General features: G+C 39.5%; 1 protein-coding gene and 1 pseudogene across 1 annotated transcript in view; one reads left to right on the top strand and one right to left on the bottom strand.

Moving 5' to 3' along the window:
- Positions 1 to 957: 957 nt before the first annotated feature.
- On the bottom strand, positions 958 to 1,298 carry LOC101663586 (annotated as a pseudogene).
- Positions 1,299 to 10,410: 9,112 nt separating this feature from the next.
- Positions 10,411 to 22,046, top strand: part of MSRB3 (methionine sulfoxide reductase B3) — a 138,671-nt gene continuing 127,035 nt past the window's right edge. Inside the window, exon 1 of the mRNA XM_004700801.2 lies at positions 10,411 to 10,526. Coding sequence (XP_004700858.1) covers positions 10,451 to 10,526 — 76 coding nt within the window. The 5' untranslated portion in view covers positions 10,411 to 10,450. The remainder of the gene's footprint in view (positions 10,527 to 22,046) is intronic.

Raw genomic sequence — 22,046 nt, 5'->3', positions numbered from 1 at the left:
CTCTTTTTAATATGACTGAACTACTGAGTTGCATGATAGGTAAATTATATGCCAATTAAACTGTTAAAAAAGCCTTGCTATTGAAAAAAAGGCTGAGATGGAAAAAATAGAGTGGGAAATGACAATCCTGAGTGATCAATTTCTTAGTCATGTTTTTCACTCAATACGTTTAATACACTGTTATGTTCCAAGAATGGGATGCCAACATGAATAAGGTGTCCTTCCTACTTCTCAGTGGTTTACCACCTCCCAGAAGTGGGAGTGACTGGGATTGCTGATAAACAGCTTGTTTGGCAGCACAGTGGAAATCAGAAAAGAAGAATTTAGGAAAGGCTTTCCGACAAGGATGGTGATTTGGGCTGAATCATGGGAGTAGAGGGCTCTGGGAGTGGTGCCCAGAAGAGTAAGGATATGGAATGAAGAAAAACAGGCTGTGGACGAAGGAAACAGCTAGACCTATTCGGGGTAATGATGGTCGATTTGGCATGTTTGGAGCATGGGGGCGTGGTGGGTTGGGGTAGTGTGGCAAGAGAAGAGGCTGAAAACTTAGCAACTTTAAGCTTGAGATGCTTGGTTTAGGGATTTGGACTTTATCCATAGCATTTTCAAAAACTATGTTCTGTGAGATGGGTGACTGCAAAGAAAGGGATTTTGTTTGGACAAAAACTTTTGAGAGGCACCAGTTCAGATAAACGTAGGCAGGCCTCAGATGTCTTCATAATGGGTAGCATTTCCACAATGACTATGGAACTCAGTTGAAGGGAAGTGTAGGGTGTCTCAGAACCTGGTTTGGGAAACGGCACTGTATGCTATGGGGAATCATCACCAAGGGCTAATAAGATTATAGGCAAGCACATAATTGAATTATGTTCTCAACACATAGTCAATATTGCTTATTATGTATTATTGTTCAAGCCATTTTTTCCCCAGCCAGTTTGTTGTATGGACACGCAGGGCTCAGGCCTTGACTGCGTGCTTGCGCAGCGGGTCCAGCCGCGCCTGCTGCTGCTGCGTCCTGGTCCTGGGGCTCTCCTGCGCTTTTCTTGGGCCGCAGATCTAGGGGCTTGTCCTTCTTAACCGTTGTCGAACTGCCTGAGGTCCTTCTTCTGAGCCTGGTTGATGACGGCGAGAACTCGAGCAATGGATTTGCGGACAACTCGGATTTTGGGGAGCTTGGACGCCGCGCCGCCTGTCACTTTGGCAACGCGCAGCTGCAACAACTCCACCTTCAGGTGGCCGAGCTGTCTGAGCAGCTCTTCCTTCTTGCTGCGAAGGTCCCGGGCTTTACTCTTGGCCATGGCTGAGCTTTAGAATCCTGCCGCCACCTGGTCCGAGGCCGAGGGAAAGAGCCAAGCCATTTTTAAAAAAGCATCTGTTATTTTCAATCATGTGCTAAACATTCAGAAAGATTTGAAAGATACACTCTGGTTTCTGGCTTTAAAAAATGCCCATTAACTGTGAATGTTGTCCATCTGTGCGATTATTTGGGAGAAAGACAAGACACAGTGAGGAAGTTGAGAATAAACTTGGAGAGGGTTGTGGATTCCCTGGGTGGTCCTTGATCAGTGTCGATCAAGGGCATTTAGAGCTTCTTCCTTAGATTGTCACCACACAGACACAGGTATTTAATTTGCTTTTGGGGGGGTTAGGATCACTCTGGTGAGGACCATAACCCAGGCTGCTTGAAGAGTGCGGTGGGAAGAAAGTTGCTAAATTGATGCTTGAAAAAATTGGGGGAGGAGGCTCACTGAATCTCTAAAATAACTGCTCAACATATTAAAGTTGTGGTAAAGCAAGTTGAGTCCATACTTGGTATCCTCAGGGCTCTGTCCTAAAGGTATTTCCAAGGAATTTAGAGAAGCAGTTGAAGGTGAAAGAGGAGAAGTTGTGTCTGGTGGAATGAAAAGCTCAAATCCAGAAATCTGAGGATATCCAAGGTTTTCACACACCGAGCTCCCAAATTTTAAGGGAGAGAATCTCCCGTAAAGGGAGATTTCTGTTTCAAGGGAGAGAATCTTTAAAGTCATCTTGAATTAAACTTTCTTTTCTCCGGTTAACATAGAATCAGAGTATCTAAAGTTAGTTGGTACAATCTCAAGCTTTTCTTTGCCAATTGTGTAGTGGTCAAGAACACTGATACTGGAGTTAGGCAGCCTAGGTTCAAAGCCCATTCTCCTACCAGCTACCTCCTTAGGCCTCAGTGTCTACATCAAAAAATTAGAAAAGGATTATCTATGCCTCATAAGATTCTGAGGGTGATTTGAACTGATAAAATGTACAGTACTCAGGCTGGTGGCCTGTCACCAAGTGCTTCATCAACTATTATCTTTAGTGTAGCGTCCCGGCCTGCGGGACACACCAGCAGGGCCCTGCAGGGAAAGGCGGACCTGGATGGAGAAAGACACGGAGACATGGAGCAAGACAAAACGCTGATTCAAACTCCATTTATTTGGGCAAAGCTGGGGTATATAAAGGGGGACTGGGAGGTGCATATTTTAATAAGGTGTGCTACACAACATCCAATCCAACGTGTACATTATAATGAAGCATAAGAATGTTAACCAATCAGCTGCAGGTAAAAAGGCGCGCGCTAGTTCTCAAAGACGTCCTGCATGCAGACTAAGGTTCATCAGGCGTAATGCAAAGTCCATCTTAGTCCAATGAGCGCTCGGCATTATTAACCAATGGGTGAAAAGGTCAACTCTAACAACCGCCCATGCTACAGAGCACGTAGCTAGGAACGTGGAGGTAGGGTTGGGCAGGAATTTAGGCAGGGCCAGTCCCCCACAGATTTAGCAAATGAAAGACGAAACTTAACAACCAGGAAGCAGCCAAGTTCGGCGCCGTGGCTGAGGCTAAGGCCTTAATGGCCACCGGCTCCCAACACTTTAGGATATCTTTATCCTATTACCTTTAGGATAATTCACTGTGAAAAGGTTTCAAAAAAGTAGAGAGGGTTATGTTCTAAATTGGATTCTGACACTGGAGAATGAATGACCTGCTAACTATAAATAGAGCAGTTAAAATTCATATAATTTAAAAATATAGTAAATCATTAAACCCATTGCCATCGAGTTGATTCCATTTCATAGTGACTCTGTCTAAGGTTTCCGAGACTGTAAATCTGTACAGGAACAGATAGCCTCAACATTTTCCGGAGGAGAGGCTGGTGGGTTTGAACCACCCACCTTGTGATAGTGCATTGGTTACCCAATAGTGCCACTAGAGCTCCTTTAGCAAATAGCACATTTAAATAATAGATGGTTACCATTTGTTGAGTGTATATACACTGGAAATTGCTCCAAATACTTCTAAATCAATTAACTTTAAAAAAAAAAGGATATAGTATTGAATTTTTTGGTGAAGTTTACACAGCAGGTTAAGTTCCAGTTTTCACATAAATTGCTCACTGACATTAGTTACATTTATCACATTCTTTAATTGTGTCTGTTTGTACCTCTTTCAGTACTCTAGTTTCTCTACCCCCTTAGCTTATCTGTTCTTGAGTAATTGTTGACCTTTTGGCTTTATACTCATGGTTTTTAGGTAGAACACTGGTATTATTTTTTATTTTCTGTAGCACTATCTTATTGTCACTAAAAGGTGATTTGGGGATAGACTCAGGACTAGGTTTAAAGAGTGTCTCGGGGAGTTTGTGTTAGGCTGAGTTGACTAGAGAAACAAATCCAAACACTCATATGTGTAAGCAAGAGCTTTATATCAAGAAGTAATTGTATATCAGGAAAACATCCCAGCCCGGTGCAGATCAAGTCCATAATTCCAATACTAGTCCACACATCGCTCTTCAGACTCATGCAGACACATACAATGATGCAAAATGCAGGAACATCACCAACCGGTGGGTGCAAAGTCTTGTGGAGTCAATGGCAATGGGCCCCTACCAGGGCTCTGGTGGATCTCAGTGTGGCTCCTTGGTATAAAGGGTGGGGAGGGGGGTGAGGGGGAGAGAGAGAAAGCTCCAGAGAGCCATTTTTCTCAGTGGCAGCTGCAACCTGATTGACAGGCAAAACACCATATTTTCCTACAGGTGACATGTTAGCACAAAAAAACCCTTGAGAATTTTCATCTCTACTGTTTATTTATTTAATAAATAAGAATATGATTTCTGCTCTAAGCTTTTCCTCCAGGACCAACTATTTTTTTTCTTAAATTTTTTTTGGAGGGCTCTTCCAGCTCTTATCACAAGCCATACATATATCCATTGTGTCAAACATCTGTACATATGTTGTAGGACCAACTATTATGACACTGATGAGAAAGATCTGTGGTGGTAGCTGGGCTCCATCTAGTTCTGGCAGCAGGCTTGATGAGATTGTGGCTTTTATAGACTTAGTTCTTCTCTGCACTTTTGGGTACCTTCTTACTGCTTTGCTCCTGGCTAGTGAAGCTGGAAGATGGACCACTGCAATGTTTTAGCACCCCAGTTGCTTCTGTTTCCACTAGGATATACAGCTGTGCTATACTATGCCAATTAACTGAGTTGCCTGGTGACGATACGGTCCTGAGCCTTCAAAATTCAGAATACCAATGCTGGAAGGTGTTTGGTCTTATGGGTACACGTATTTGAGTCTGATGCGTATATGCATATACCTGGGTCACTAAAAAAGTATTACAGCTAGGGTCCCATTTCATACGAGGAGGGTATGCCAGAAAGTATTGCTACAAGATCATACAAGCCTTTCTTAAATAAACAATGAACCTGTGAAGATACTGTTCCTTGGCATATCTTCCATTCAGATCTATACACGCTGAAGGCAGTGCTTCTATCTTCTACCTGTGCCCATGAGAATTCACTGCTCTTCAGTTTGTACCTGTCAAAGAGGCAGCTTGCACATCCCCACAGCACTCAACTTGTGTTTCTTTTCTGTGCTCTTTGAGTTTTGAGAGTAAAAAGAAGTCTGAAGAGGCACGATTAGGGGCTGAGGAGCAGATGAGGTGAGGTTTTCCAATGGAATTCTCAGAGGACAGTGCTTGCTGTCTTCAAAGAATAGACAGGTGTGTTGTGGTTGAAAACAATCCCTTGGTTCAATTTTCCTGGCCCTTTCTCATCAATGTAGTTTTCACTTATTCAAACAAACAAACAAGCAAGCAAGCAAACAAACTGTAGTAAGCCCTCGTGATTGTTTTAAGCCTTTTGAGAAAATCTATCAAGAGTACCCCTTTGGAATCCCCCCACTGGGCCTCATAACCTTCTGAGCTGATTTCTCCACCTTCAGTTTATCTGGCCCAGCAGGACCCCTTGGAAGCAGTATTGTTTTGATTGGACTTTTTTTTTTTTTTTGCAAGGCATTCTAATGAGACTTGGACAAGTGTATTACAGCCCTTCCCGGGTCGAAGAGACCCATTTAAGCACATTTTGTTTGGCATCAGTTTGTGCAGGCATGAACTGGAACCCTAGAACCATACTTTCTGACTTATCCTCAGATGTGCCGGCACTCACATCTCTAGATACTTCTAAGGAGCCCTGGTAGCACTGTGGGTTTGAAGTGTTGCACTAACTTCAAGGTCAGTGCTTTACACTGTATCAGCCACTCTGGGGGGAAAGGGGCCTCTTCTCTCCCGTAAAGATTCATGGTCTCAGAAACCCTTTATAGGGCTGCTAGGCGTTGGAATGGTGGGTTTGGTTTTAGTTTTGCTACAGATATTTCTGTCTGTTCTAGCCTCTGTGTACATCTGCACCTATCCATATTCCAATTTGCGTATACCCATTTAGCTGAGCTCAAATGCTTGATTTTAATTTGGTTGTTCTGTGCTCGCCACATTCACATTTGATGTAAAACAACAACAACCACCCAACAAAGCTCTATGGTATAAGCCTACTTGGTATCTATGTATACAGATGTGTTATTATAAAAGAGCGACTATGCTGTATTTGTCCATATCAGTTTGCTTTATTTCACTTAGCATTATGCTCTCAAAGTCTCTCCATGCTATGTTTGGGGACTCTTCATTGTTCTTTATGGGGGCATACTATTTATTGCATATATGTGCCATGGTTTGCTTATGTATTCATCTGTTGGTGGCCACCTTGTTTCCATTTATTTGTTACTGTATCGATCCTTACCAAAGCCTCTTGGTGGGTTAAGTTTTATTTTTCCCTTGCTTCTTTCAGAATCCTCTCCTGATCTTTGTTTTTTAGAAACAGAGCTGATCATTTTGTACCTCTTGTGATAGGGGTGCGTGTAGCTTCCTGTGTTTGCAAGCTTGGCCCTCTGTTCAGATCTGGAAAATTTTCTCTTGATTATCTCTTAAAAAACCGTTTCTGTGTCTTTATTGTTGTCAAGATGATCTGAGATTCCAAAAACTACAATGTTAGATATCTCTATGAATCCCTTATTTTTTTTGAATCCCATATTTTCTTTCGAGTTTATTTGCTTTTCTTTGTTCTTTTCTATTGAGATGTGCTAAGTTTAGTTATTTTGTTTTCTAACTCATTTGTTCTATCTTTTGCCTGATCAACTCTTGTTGAGTGCTTCTCTTGTTTTATTCTTCACTTCTAAAATTCTCCGTTCCTATTTATTTATTTATTTGTACTAGTGTGTATACAGAAATACTTTGTCTTCTGTGGATTTTGCTTTCTTTAAATATATGTAGCATCATAGTCTGAGATTCTCAATTTTTTTGTATTAGTCCCTCCTCCATAGGAGACATTTCCTCTTCAAATTTTGGTTTTTCTTCTCATGTTATTTTTATGTGTTTTACTAAGTTTTGGGGAACGCTGGCTTTTTTTCCTTTTAACTTCAAATATTCTGGATTTTGTGGGAAAACTTTTAGATTGGGTGCTGTGGTGGAACATTGGCCCAGCACCCAGCTGATAACCTAAAGCCTGGGGTCCACACTTACCAGTGCTCCCTGGGAGAGCAGCATCCTACCTCCAGAGACCGCCCTGGGAACCCAGGAGCAGCTCCAGTCCGCCCAATGAGGTCCCTAAGAGTCAAAGTCCGTCTGGAGCAGTGGTTCTCAACCCTCTTAATGCTGTGACCCTTTGATACAGTTCCTCATGCCGTGGTGACCCCCAACCATAACATTATTTTTGTTGCTACTTCATAACTGTCTTTTTGTTAGTGTTATGAATTGGGTGACTCCTTTGAAAAGGTCATTTAATCCCCAAAGGGGTCGCGCAACCCACAGGTTGAGAACCACTCTGGAGTCAGCGGGCTTGGTATCTTCTCCTTTGAACCACTAGAGGGCACTATTAGCCTTGGGTTCCTCCCACCCTCTCCCCCCCAGCTGATTTTAGGAGTCTGGATGCTGATCCTTAGGCTTCATCACACGTGTTTGTATGGTGGGAGGATTAGCTGGTCTCAGATGTTGATGTTAGTAGCCTGACTTTCCTGTGGCGAAAGTGGGGAGCTCTCTGTCTTTATTTCATGGGTGCCCCTGCTTAGGCTTCCTCACTGTGTCCCCCTTTGGGGAGGGAGGGAGCCAGCTGCTCCCATCTTGCCCTGTTCCCTTAACCATTCCTCCTGGTCTTAGTGCCTGTCTGTCTGAGGCCTCAGTGAGAGTCAGCACTCTCTCACCCAGTATTAGGACCCCACGAAGATTCAGCACACTTTCAGCACACTTGCAGCGCCAGGGTCCCTCTCTTTTCACTGCTTCTGAATTGTGTGGCCCATGAGCTCCAGTGGTCAATCTGTACCTCCGTAAATAAGCAAAAAACAAAAACCAGGCATCAGCTTCCTCAGATTAGCGCCTCTGTTTGGAGGAATGGCCAGTCCCGTCTGAAAATGGCCAAGATAAGCATGTGATTCCAACTTAGCAGGTAGGTTCTGCCAATGCGTGTGCTGTCCTTGCCTCTCTGGACTCCCCCTGCTCTCCCACACCTCAGCCGTCATCTGATCTCAGTCTGGGCTGGCTTTTGTGCATTCGGTGTTAAGTCAGCTCGCTGGGGGGGGAGTAATCGGGAGTGCCTACTCCACCATCTTACGCTGACTCGCATTTCTAGTCATTATTTTAGGGTTTATGAAGCTAGGAAGCTGAGACACAGAGAGGGAACGCACCTTACCGAAGACCACACAACTGTGTAAGGGCAGAGCCAGATTCAAATCCAGGCAGTCTGATTCCATAGTTCACAGCCATCTATCTCATTTTTTTGGTGTGCAGACACACAGTTACTTTAGGTCTGTTTGCCACTGTATTTTATTTTCTGCAGACAAGTTAGGTGGAAAACTAAAAATAAAATTTTGCTAGGACATGTCAGCATAAAAGCGTGCTTTTTCCACTTTGTAGAAGTGTTGTTTCTGATGTCATATGTGAGACACATTCACTGTGATTCTTTTGCATTACATAAGAATAGGATTATGAATTTGATTTACCTGGGCATCCAGTTCTAAGAATACATTTAGAAATGTTTTTCTCTTTACATTTCAGCTATATATATTCAGGTTAGTGTGTAAGTGATAACACTTAGTGTGTGCTTTGTCTTTTAACCTTGCAAACATTTAAGCAATTAGGGTTATAGCAGATCCTGGTTTGTGAAGTACTTGCTTTGTAGGATTTGGAAACGGATAACTTTGTGACAAATCATACTTCTGGCATTCTTTATTATAAAAAATACTAGATTACACTAAAGTTAATTGTCCGAATTCCTCCACCTTGTTGAAATAAATGTAGCACTTTCTGGGCCTGCCTTAAAAACAAAACCCAAAACTGGGCAAAACTCAGCTGCCACTAGATGGAGCCCTGGCTATTTGGGTAGAAACAAACTGGCTTGGCCATTAAATCAGGGCCCCTGGTATTTGAGGCCCTCAGCTTTTAATGGCAGAAGAGGCATCTTTGTTCTTTGCCTGACCTGCGGAGGGAAACCTCTGCCTTTCTTCCTGTGTGCTGGCTTTGACACAGGCCAGATGGCGGTGGGGATGGGCGGCGTGCAGGCCGCCTGGTGCAGCAGTTGATGAAACAGAATAGGAAGACGGTTTATGGTTAGCTGCGGGAGCACGACTAGGCTACAGCTTTGCTAAGTAATTAATTTACTGTGCGCACTTTTATAGGTCACAAGGAAAAAATACATTTTTATTTATAGTGTTGTGAGGTATAGACCTTTGATCTTTTATTAGTCAGTAGTCTGCTCCCAAGGAATGCTCTCTTGTCCCAGCTCTGCATTCACTCTCGAAAATGGCATGTTTATTTATGTTTAATGGTTCTTTCAGGCTGTGCATTCTGATCCTTACCTTCCCTCTTCCACCCTTTTGTCTCCAGTTAGTAATGCAAAAATGTTTTACTTTTGTAGTGAGTTTAGTTTGGAGAAGTCAGAGTTCAGGCATGTTAATACAAGCAGATTCCTGTCAGATATACTCCAGGGTGATTTGGTAAAATATATTACTGTGTATTCTGTATTTGTTCTTCAAGGAGGTCAGAAGAGAACAGGAACTGACATTTTTTTTGTGGGGAGCAGGGGATGATGGGGGGGGTAGGAAGTGAATAAGACAGTAATTTGACATCCATTTTTGGACATTTAGTGGTAAAGCCATTTACTATGCTGATTTAAATAAACTATTTGGCATTCATATTTAGCTATTATTTTTCATTTCCATTTGAAGTTCATCTTTCCCTTTACTGATTGAAATAGTATATAAAACCTTTTTAAAAATTCTAAAATCTGAACTTTTCCCTAATGTTCAACATGCACACAATTTCGAGATTCTTCCATAGGTTTCATTTTTCCAAATTAAAAAAAGGACATTTGCCCTTTTAAATGTTAGGCCATGAATATTATTCACACAATTGATCTAGAAATTATAAATTTCAATGAAACTCTATACTTAATTGTGTTTTTTTCCCCCAAATTTAATGCTGTTTTTAAAGTGAAATCTGATTTTTTTCCCCTGGTTGATTTGGCACAAAAGAAATGTCTTAATCTTACAATATTTTACAACCTTCTCCAGGGGAGAGAGATTTGCACATAGTTGTTGGACTAAGTGAGTATAGTATTTGTGCTCAGATATTACAGGGTCCCTATTTAGTCTCTCCCTGCTTGTTTGCTGTGTGCCTTTGGACTTGGAGCCTGGGTCCCCTCACATATATACTGGCGGTGCAACTTAGCTTCTAGGTTTATTGTTCTAATAAACAACACCATGCGTGCAACAGGCCTAAGCCAGTGCCTGGACATAGTAGGAGCTGAGTAAACGCTAAATCCTTTCAACTTTAACATTTTGCCTCTTCTTTCAACCATTTACATACTGTGTCCACATACTGTGCTGTTATATCATGCGCACTTTTATCATATGATATTAATTAACCATCTGAGAAACAGGCATTTAAGATGTTTTATCGGTGTGTGTGCTAAGTTCCAGATAGAACCCTATCCATCAGTTGTGCAATGAGTGTTTAACGTTGTGCTGTTTTAATTTTTGTTTTGTTTGTCTTTTTTCTCCTCTCAGCGCTGGCCTGTGCTCTTTGCTCTGGTTTTGGTGGTGAAGATACCCCAGGGATGTCTGCGTTCAACCTGCTGCACCTGGTGACGAAGAGCCAGCCCGCAGCCCTGCGAGCTTGTGGGCTCCCCTCAGGTCGCTGCTCCTTGTCCTGCTCATAGTGAGGGCCCTGGTCCGAGGGGGTGTGTCTGCTGCAGGAAATGATACACCAGAATGCTTTGCTAAACTTCGTTTTCTTTCACTTGGGCCCTAATTTGAAAGCGGAAATTGGTTATAAACACCACTCTATTTAGAGTAACGTTCATTTCCACAGTCTGTGTGACTCTGGGCAACACAGCCCAGTTTCCTTGCCCAGTGTGTCATTGTCGCTAATCATGATAGCTTTTTGTTCTTTAATGCACGCTGCACATCTGAAAGTCATAATGCTCACACGAGGCTGGAAGTCTTGATAAGAAAGTGCCTCAAATCACACAGCGTAGCACTTCCATCTGAGTAAAGAGTAATAAGAATGCTTTTTGTTTCACACGAAGCCCTTCTTTTAGAAAACAAAAATAAAAAGAGCAACCTTAGCATAATTATTAGTCATTCATTGTAGCTAAAAATAAAACATTCTACTTGATAATGCCCAAATAAAAAATTCGTATCACAGGCCAGTTGGTTCTGACATTAGAATGATCATGCTTTTAAAAAATGTGATTTTAAGTGTTTAAACGAGTGAGGTTTCAAAGTCTAAGATTTAATTATGTGTTCCTATCATAACTTTGATATTTTAATTTTATTACAAAAATCACATTTCTGTGGACACTTTTATTTATACCTTTTATTAATCTACATGTCTTTTACCACATTAGAAAAAAAACCAAACCAAACTTGCTGCAGCCGAGTTGTTTCCAACTCATAGTGACTGCTGGATGGAGTAGACGCACTTCCTGGCCTTTCTGAGGCTGTAGCTCGTCCCAGAAGCAGACTGCTTCATCCTTCACCCACAGAACAGCTGGTGGGTTCAAAACTGCCAACCCTTAGGCTAGCAGCCCAGCACTTAATCCAATGTGCCACCAGGACTTCTCTCATCACATGAGAGAGAATGTAATTCCAAGTTCATTAAACATATGCTGAATGTCAACTGAGTGCCAGAGAGGGCTGCTTTCTTCAAGACGTACAAGATGGTGATTGGAGCAGTGCAAGCGCCGTGGTGCCGTCTGGTGATGAGTCTAGACGCAAGACTGCGAATATGCCTGTCTGGGACCCTGGGGCCACCGGGGAGGACACTCCTCACCCTCTGCCCCGGGAATGGAGGGCCTCTGACTTTAAGCAGGATCCCATACAGGCTGTAGTGCCTGAGCTGAGTCTGAAACTGTGAGCAGCAGCAATTAGCCAGGTGTCCAAGAAATGGGAAGACATCCCTAGCATGTGCAGAAGTAGGCAAGACATAAAACCTGGTAAGTGCCAGGCATGCTCAGAGAAGGACAGGTCATGCTGTACGGCTCGCTTAGGGGAATGAGAGCAAGTAGACAGTGGTGAAGAAAGAAAGGAAGCCAAATCTTGAAGTGTCTTATGTAGTATTTGGAGCGATTTAGATCTTGGCAGGGGTTTGAAGGGGACTAGAATGATAGCATTTTGTAAAGCTTGTGTTAATATTGTGGTGGGTCAATGCTAATTCCAGAATGTTTCTATGGGAGGGTATGGGATAGAAACTAGATTGGAAAGGGAGATAAGACATTTGTCCTGAAGCTCTATTTGCCTAGCCAACACAATTCTGAAAATAGAATTTATGTCTGTTTGTGGTAACTCGAGGAGCTTGTGAAGTTTAATGCATGGATGTCTGTAGCCACTCTCCTCAGCATCCCCTGACCCCAACGATGCCCTTGCTTGCCACCATGAGCTTACATTGAGGGCGTCTGAGAAGGGAAAAGGCAGGAATAGATTAGGGACTCAAACTGCAGCACTGACAAGGCTTATCTGCTGAGTCGTCTGAGGAATGAGTGTGAAGGAGAGCCTAACCCAATTGAGTCCCTGGGCAACTGGAACTGTTCCATAGCTATGTATGACCTGCATTTAATAGCCGGGTGTGAAGGGTACATGCGTGTACACATGACCATGTTTCCACTGAAGGGGACCAGTCAGGTGTGTGAAAGCACCCAGCACAGTTCTTGTAACACGGCTTACACAGTTCTTGGAACATGTTAATACCCAGAGGGGGCTGAGTTTAGAGAAATAGCTTATTCGTTCTCAGTGGATTCCTCTGGATTTGATAGTCATTGTATTGAAAGGTCTTATAATGAAGTTGTTTTAATCGAATAATATGTATCTTTAATGCTGTGATACCAAAAATGGCTCAAAGATAAAACCAACAAAGCTTATAATTGAAAAGAAGTAATCTTTGCAGTAGAAGCCCTGTGGAGCAGTGGGCTCCATCAACATTGTGAGCCCCTCGCCCCTTCCTTCATGGGAGCAAGGTGAGTAACTCTCCAAAGAGTTACTGTGGGAATTCAGTAGATTAAAATGTGAACAGTACTACAATAGTGACTGCCATGTAGTAAACACTATATGTGTGAATATTCATGCTGTCTACTTATATCTACACATATATGTATATAGGTATTTGTATTCTTCTAATACTAAGACTTATCTTTCCTTAATTTTTTTTTTTACCATCTCAATCTGCTTGATTGGCAGCTTCAAGGAGCACAGGGCTTAGACGTTAAAGCAAATTCCCGTGAACGCCCTGTAAGAAAATCACAATGGCGAGTAACCTCATTTTTCTCTTTAAGATGTCCATAATTTGTTTCATTATTATCAAATGTAACAGTTTCTTTAACAGTGCTTTGTATCTAAGACAAAGTTTATTCAATAAATAGATAATTAGCAAAGATTTTGCTGAATAGTCAATTTTTGTAAAAGATGTATATACTGAAAGACAGACTTTTGTAATACTTTAAAAAGAAAATGTGCGATAATTTGAATGATATACGTATTAACTCCCAATTAATAATATATCTTTGAAAAGGAAGAAAATGTGCTAGAATTTTGGCTTTTAAATGTTTAGATAGGCTCCATCTTTCATTTAACTTTAATAGGATCCACAGATGCACTTCATGTTTCAGGAATAACTCTCAATCTGCCTTTTTGATCTCTTTATTTTACTTAAACATCTACTGAACTAGAACTCAAGTCCTAAAAATATTCATTTATTTTTACTACCCAGGACTGAGGAAAGCGCAGAAAAACATTTTTATCTTCATTACTTAACCATTTTTAAAAAATTGTGTTTTGGTGAGAGTTTGCATCATAGCATATGCAGTGACGTTGATGCCACTTTTCACAGGGTGCCAGCGTTGTCCTGAATTCCTTCTGATTGTTCTCTGCTCTCATAATTGTTGACCATTGGTATTCTTTCTTAACTCGGGCTGGTAAACTTATTTTAATTTGATAAATGGATTGGGTAGAGCCATATTGAATAATGTCTGAATGATTCTAGCACATTTGCTTTCTAAGTGTTATGAAAATCAGTCCACCAGTATCTACATGTTTTATAATATGACTATTAGCAAAGTCTTTGTTATCTATTTATTGAGTAAAAGTTCACTCTTAGGTATATATCAACGTTGAAGGAATTATTGTATTTAAAAATAATGAAATAAACTTATTAACATCTTAAGGAATAAAAATGAAATTCAAATGGGAATTCCTCTCCTTATTGCTTTCTTTAAGGAAGGAAGGGAGAGGCCAACATTAGAGATTTAGCAAATTATGATAAAAGTTTAAAGTTTGCTTTAATTTACTGTTCCCTGGTCAAAACCCATTACAACAAAAATCTCTATAAATCAAAAAGATTTCTGTTCCCTAGCCAGTTTCCTAATTTTGAGTATTATTCAATAAAAATAATTCCAGAAACAAAAAATAATTGGAACAGGCTCTTAAAGTCGATTATAACCGGATTGACCTGCTTGAAGGCCGTATCCCAGAAGAGCGATCTATCGCTTTTCAGCTTTGACTTCCTTTACTTCTTATTTTTTAATAAAACATTTTTAATTTAGAGCTTATTAAGTGCCTCTGAGTTATGGTCCACTCATGTTTGTAATTAAAGATTTTCCCCCTCCTGTCTCTCAGAATTTCTTCTTAATTTCCTAACATAGTTTCCTTTGTGTATTAAAAAGAGCCCTGGATTAGGAGTCAACATTGACCACAGTGCTGTCGTTAATTTGGGTGACCGTGAGCAAGTCTAGAAAGCTCCCCAGGCCTCACTGTCTTCATCTTTAAATTTAGGAATTTAAGTGAAATAATCTATTAAATTCTGAAATTCTATGATCTTGCAGACTTTCATTTGTTTTTTACTCCTGGCTTCTAATCAATCAAATCTTACAAGTCACTATTAATTAATGGCTGAGAATTTGAATGAAACCTGTGCTAGGCTGTGGTGGAGGACAGAAGTCTTCTCCAGGGGTGGGCACTAGAATTCCTCCCCCCGAACAAGACTGAAGCATTCTCTGAGGAGGGATGAAGAAGCACAGTTTTATACTAGTTTTACTGATAGATAAAAATGAGGTCTCATTTTAGCTTAGACCACGTTAGCTTTCAGCCGTGTACGGGCGTTTGAATTGTACTAATTGTAGTGATCACTAATTGTAGTGATGAAGTAGACTTTCATCTGACTATGGCTGAGGCTCTTTCTTGACTTTGGTGCTGTGTTTAAGTCTCCAGTAAACTGAAGAGTCACATGGCTGTTTTGCAGTTTGTAAAGATTATATTATGGCCTAATGGTCCGATACAGAGATCAGAAGCCCTTCAGACAGATACTCGGCACATCTTGTTGGAGAGGCCTCCAGTACCATCTGTATAGCCATAACTCTTAGGTCAGGGCTTAGTGGCTCCACAGCTTTGCATGGTGCCTGGCACTTAATAAATATTTGTTAAATGATGAATAAACATTTGGAAAGTTTACATGTAGGTGAAGTGATAGCTAGGTCAGAGTGCAAATTTATTTGAGAATCCTTTACATGGGAAGATGAAAAGTAAAGTGCACAGTTGGATTGTATTTTGAATATTGGTCAACACCAATTTCTCTTTTCTTTTTATTAATGGGTAGACCCATTAATACAGTGTAGTGAATATAGCTATAAATCACATTGCTGCTAAATAAATAGCGAAAAAACTGTAACACAGAGTCTATGTTTATTTTCCAGAGGTGCATTTACTTTTTCCTCTAACAGTTGCGGTGTAGGTGATTAGACATACAATGAGAACTAAGAACTTAAGCTTATTCCTTGGAGCAAATTTATATGTAGTACTGGAAAGTTATCATGGATAAGAAGGAATACTACAGATGTGCATTAAAACAACCCACACAATTTGCTATTCAGGTTTGAGCAGCATTCGTTCATTAATAACTCATGACGTTACTGAAGATGTTATAGTCACTGGATGTGTGTGAAGTCATTAGTGGGTTGTACCTCTCTGTTGAGTAGATTAACTTTCTGTGTTAGATTTTTGAAGTATTTCTTTGGACCACGAGGAGATGAACCTTCTCCCTAACTAGTTTGTGAAAGCTGTGACCTTCTTCCCCAGAAAGTGCATAATGTATACACAGCCTAGTGGCTAAAGGTTCTCACCCAAAGGCTGGTGGTTTGAACCCCCAGCTGGATGGTGGGAGAACGATGTGCCATTCTGCTTCTGTAAAGATGTACCACCTCGGACACTCTTTGGCACTGTTTTACTCTGTCCGTCAGGGTCAGGAGTAGTTGGCATCGACTCATTGGCAGTGGGTTGGCTTTCTGTGTAGTTTTCAAGGTATATATTTAAAATCTTCTGACGCTCTTCAGGGTGGGCCCTTTGACTCGACTCAGAACCTCCATTCTAAGAGATACACATGGAGCAAATATCCATACTCTGATTGTAAGCTTCTTTCCACCAGAGTGTCCTCCCACTTGTTCTGTTCATGCCCTCTGCCTTCCAGTCACTCTCGTCTTTTTTTTTTTTTTCACGCTGATCTTTTAGGTTCCTCTTAACTAAAATTATTTGACCACATAGAAATGGCAGGGGGAAGATTTTTTAACATTTGTTTTTAATAGACTTAAAAATGGAATTCTTTATTTAACCTAATTCCAAAACGGCTGATAGTTGATTCAGTGGTATCCCCGTTTTCCCAGTAGATGGCACTAGTTTTATATTCTTTCACAGCATGAAAGAAGCCTGAAATCATTAACACAGAGGTGCACTGTGAAAACTTAAACAAAAGTATATAAAGAATATCCAGTTAAGAACATATGGATTTACAGACCACAATTTTTTCTGCTTATATTATGTTCAAACAATATTTGTAGAGTGCAAAACCTTTTTCCATTTTCAATAGGATTCCAACATCCCTGTGCTTGGACATCTCATAGAAATTGTCTTTCATGTATAGACTTTGTATAAACTAAAACAAGTTTTCATAAATTAACTTATCTTGTATCCAAATAGCTGATTTAACAGTAATTTATACTTTTATATGCAGCTAAATTTTCTTCAGCAGACCACCCAAGATTTAAAGAAAATTTCACATTTTATTTTTCTGTGTTTTGAATTTTTATAGAATCTTAGACTTATTACTTTAACATGTTGACTGTTAAGCATGCCTCACTTTTTACATGAAATCAAAATATTTTAGAAACCTAAAGAAAATTATATTTAAAATGTTGATTAATGAGTACTCTGATGCAGCTATGTATTTTTCTTAAACAAAATGCTTTAGTAGTTCAGTGATATAATAGAGTTTTAGTTAATGTTGAAAAGTTGCTATGCACTATCTAATTACCAGATCAGATTTGAAAATTATTTGTGGACAATATATATTAGTCAAGCCTAAATTGTTGTAGAACAATACATCTGTGTGAATAAGAAGTTGGGCATATGGTTCATTAAATGTGGAATAAATTATTTATAATTTATTATAGTAACAGTATTTAAAATAAATATGTTTATTATTATACATTGATAATAGGAAAATGCATAGCAACATCTAGTAGCAACTGGGCATGAAGAAAAAAAAAACATTTTAGTTTTGATTGAGAGACTCACTAGTTAATTGACAATGCCTAAAGAATATGAAATATTGTATACATTCTGAAAACAAATTTAAATTGTATATTATTAGGTGATTTAAACATTATGGACTTTGGGGAAATCATATCTATAAGCTATTAGATTTATCGGCACCAACTCATAGTGATGCCATATAACAGGAGAAAGATTTATTAAAAGCAAGCTGCTTTTCCTCTACAAACACACGTTTAATGAAAGAATGAAGCACGAATGATCATTCACAGCCACCAGTACTGAGGGTAGATAATGATCTTTTTAGTATCTTTCCGAGTTTACAGCTTCATCTTCAACATTTTATTTAGAATTGGAATTCTCATGTCTGCTTTTGCTAGGTACTTTACATTTAAAATGCCTTAAAATAGATTTTTATTCAGATGCCATTGCAAATAGTCTCTAATTTTTGTATTTTTGCATTTGAAATCAACCATTTACTTGTAATTTGTAATTCCCATTTTTATTTAAATTCTCTAGTTAATCATCTTTAGATTTGCTGCATTTGTACTTATATTAGGCATTTTGAAAGGCTTGCTCTAAAAATATACCTTGAAATTGCAATGATATAAATTATTTAGGTGGCTCAGAAGAGCAGTCACGTAAAGAATTTAAATGTACTCGGTAGTTAGCGCTAGAAATATTTATTACCCTCAGCCACGTAATTGCAAACATAAAATAGAAGGCCACTTTACACTTGATCTTAGCCAAAAGGCCGAGAAGCAATTAGAAAGCCAATTTAAAATCCTTTACTTATTTGAATTTTAAGCAAGTAAAGAAAATCCGGAATTCCAAAAAGGTATTTTTATAAGATTTTCGTTTTGTTGCAGAACTGTGTATTTTCTTAATGAATGATAAGACTGTTTATATTCTGTCCTAGTTTGGTTAATATTCAATATTTCTTACACAGATTTTTAGATAGCATCATGAAAAGTTTCAAGGTTTGCGTCACATTATTGGTACTGATGAAGAAACAGATTAAGAGGCTTAATCTGAATTTACTAGTTTGTTTCTGTGCTTTCTGATGCCAGGCATTTATGTTCTGTACATTTTATGCTCCTTTCATTTTCTGTAAACTAAGAATGATAAAACATTCTTAAACATTTTTTATAGTTTTGTTGTAAAATTTTTTTATAGTTATAGAATTGAATATATGAAATTCACATATCATATAATTCAGTGGTGTAAACATATTAAAAAAGAGTTGTGCAATCACCACCACAATCAATTTTATCTAACATTCTTGTCAAATCTTTCACATTTAGCTGTATACCTCTTTAACATTATCTGGCATTAAAAAAATTTTTTTTTCTAGTACCATGCGACTTTAGGCCCTTGCTATAAAGGGAGAGTGAACAGGGACAAATAAAGAGAGAGGAGCATCAAATAAATCTGAGAAAGCTGATGCACTTGACCAGCTGACGTCTGTTTCTATTCCTAGAAAATCCTTTGTTCTTATGAAGTAAACTGAACAAGATTTCCATCTATTTAGTTCATTGTTACACCTTAGCACCTAGAATTGTGTCTCATGCTGTCCTAAAACTCAAACCAAACTGAGTACCATCGGGCGATTCCTTGTCATAGAGACCCTTCGAGACTGTAAATCTTTGCAAGAACAGACAGCCTTTCTCCTGAGGACTGGCTGGTGGGTTTGAACTGTCAACCCTGGGGTTGGTAATGTGCCCAGTGCCACACCAGGGCTCCTAGCACACAAGAGGGAACTATAGATACTTGTTGAATGAATGAGTCGTGTGAATCAGTAGCATCATATTATGTATTAAAACAATGGCATATTGTAAGTAATGTGGTCTCTATTGTTAAGAAATGTATAATTTGGAGTGAAAGATATGGACACTGGGTCCAACTCTGTTATCTGTATGATGAAGCGAGTTAGATATTTGGTTGTTCTATGATTTTATATAAATACTTCCTTCTTTACTTACGGAAGGAGAGTAAAAGAAGCAAGAGGCATGATGTTACCTTCTACCTAGTATGGTGGGAGAGACTTCTTGGACTAGGAATTAAAGATGGAAAGTTGTCTGAAGGATGCCGAAGGAATGTGTACTTGTAATGAGCAGGAAGGGATATGAATGGGGGATAGGAGACTTTGGGCACAAAGATTAAAATAGATGGACATGTGAAAGTAGCACCAAGCATGAGCTAATAGTTAAATGTAATGAGGGAATTGATGAAAGGCCAGTTGCAGGCAAGAGAAACTGGCTCTTATGGTTACATGTGTGTCTCTGGACATGTCAAGTATCTTTCCTGGCCCGTGGTTTCTTCATGAGGGATTTGGACTAGGAGGTCATTCCTCAAATTATAATAATAGTTGTACTAATTGTGCAATAGAAATAATCCCATCATCAAATTTGAGAAACTGTATATTTCCAGTTCGTATATTCTTAGATTTACTGCTTTTACACTTTATTGTGTTGGTAATCGGAATGCATCTTAAAATCACTGTATTAGGGAAGCATTGTTTCATGGTTTAATTGGAAACAATTTGCCCCTTTTCTAGTAGAGCATAAAATAAGTCAGAATATCGTGTATTAGGTATACAGTGCACACCCGCTTAAGAAAGTCTCCGAGGCATTTGCATTGAGAGACCCACATAGTTTTTCCAATCTGGTTTGTCTGTGGAACCGTCCCCTCCTTACCTTTCAAGAGGAACATCTGTTAGCATTTTTTTAGAGTCACTGCCATAGAATCCACTGTGGGGAGTGCTGGACTAGGTTACTTCAAAGGTCTTACATTTGGAGAGTTAATGAAATATTAGTCATAACAAAGGATTCATCTTTTCATCCTTTCATTGATTCTAAACATTATTGTTGCAGTTTTAAAAATATTTCAGAACTATTTAGAAATGCATAATATAGAAAATATCTTTTAGAAAGAAGATTCAAATAGCAATAATTAAAGTGGTGCATTTAATAAGTATAGAAAGGCAATGAATTTAGTGCCTACTCTCATCCATGCATAAGGAGCCCTGGTGACACAGTGGGTTATGCATTGAGCTGTCAACTACTACAGTGGTTCGAACCCACCAGTCACTCCATGGGCGAAAGATGAGGCTGTTTGCTCCCATAAAGTTTGTTAATCTCAGCAGCCCAAAGAAACAGTTCTACTCTGCCCTATTGGGGTCACTAGGAGTCAGATTCAGCTTGATGGCAGTGGTTTTTTTTTGTTTTTTGTTGTTTGTTGTTTTTTGGCTTGCCCATGTACATTGTTAGGTGTAGGGCATGCAAAGATGTATACTGCCCTTTAAGGTGATAGCAAATCATTCATTTGTAGTTTTACACCGTTTTTTTTTTTAAGTTAGCTAGGTAATAAAAATGTAAAAGTAATGTTATTTTAAAATTTTTCCTCCAGAATATCTCAGAATTCTATGGACTGTGTAGCCTCAGCTTTAGCTGTCCACTGGGTAGCAATCATAGACTTGTTTTTCTGTCCATTGTGCTTAAATAGGTTTAGTCATGAACTTTGACGTGGGTGATGGAGTGGTGTTAGAGATATGCAAAGCGATTTCCAGGTACTAGAAATTTTATGTTTCTCACGAAGGATATTTAATGCTCTACTTAAATAAGATTCCATCTTCTGATCCAAGGGATGGCTTCACCCCTTCCCCTTTGTGGTGACTCTCACTCGGTCTCCCCTTCAGATCAAGCTCCCTGGAGGAAGAGGGAGGATGAGAAAGAGAGACCTCCTTTTTCCTAAGTCTTTTTGATTGCATGTGAAATGTAGAATGGAAATGAGCTGGCCTGCTCTTAATTTTTTCCCCCTTTCTGTATGGGCTATGATGTTCCTGTAAAGCCCTATACTGGAAAAAAAAATTAAAAACAGGGGACTCAACTTAATCAGACATTTAACTTGCAATCAGATAGACTTGAAGTCCACTATTGCCACTTTGTAGTGCCTTGAACAATTCTGTCTGTACTTATATCCTTTGCAAAGCAAGAAAATATTTTTTTGGACCAAGATGTGTTTTAAGTATTTTCCCCAGTACTAGGTTATACAATCCTTGCCAGCATGAAAACCATTCCTGTCAGTGCCTGCATTACATTTTGAAGAGTTGGGAAAAATGCTTTTAGTGTCCTTCTTGGTGCTTGAGGAATGCTGAAAAAATGATTACTACACATGAACTAAACAATTACTGTTTTGTAACAACCCAGCAAGAGCTACACATTTTAAACATGGTGTCTATAGCTTTCAGACAAATTATCAATGAATGCTTCATCAGAACAAATGTCCTCATAAACCTCTCCATTGCCTTTTTTCAAGGAAATCGTGCAACCCCAGACATTAGATCCTCTTATTTTTTTAAATTATTTTATTGGGGGCTCGTACAATTCTTATAACAATCCATACATACATCCATTGTGCCAATCACATATGTACATTCGCTGCCCTTGTCGTTCCCAAACATTTGCCTTCTACTCTAGCCCCTGATATCAGCTGCCCGTTTTCCCCCTCCCACCTCCCTCATGAACCCTCCATAATTCACAAATCATTATTGTTTTGTCATAAGTTACTGTCCGACGTCTCCCCCTGCCCTCTTCTCTGCTGTCCATCCCCCAGGGAGGAGGC

This window comes from Echinops telfairi, unplaced genomic scaffold (assembly GCF_000313985.2).
Source record: "Echinops telfairi isolate 266 unplaced genomic scaffold, ASM31398v2 ScPeMD7_2;HRSCAF=8, whole genome shotgun sequence".
Taxonomy (NCBI): Eukaryota; Metazoa; Chordata; class Mammalia; order Afrosoricida; family Tenrecidae; genus Echinops; species Echinops telfairi.
Note: the sequence above shows the minus strand (reverse complement) of the source record. Positions and strands in the feature narration are given on the sequence as shown.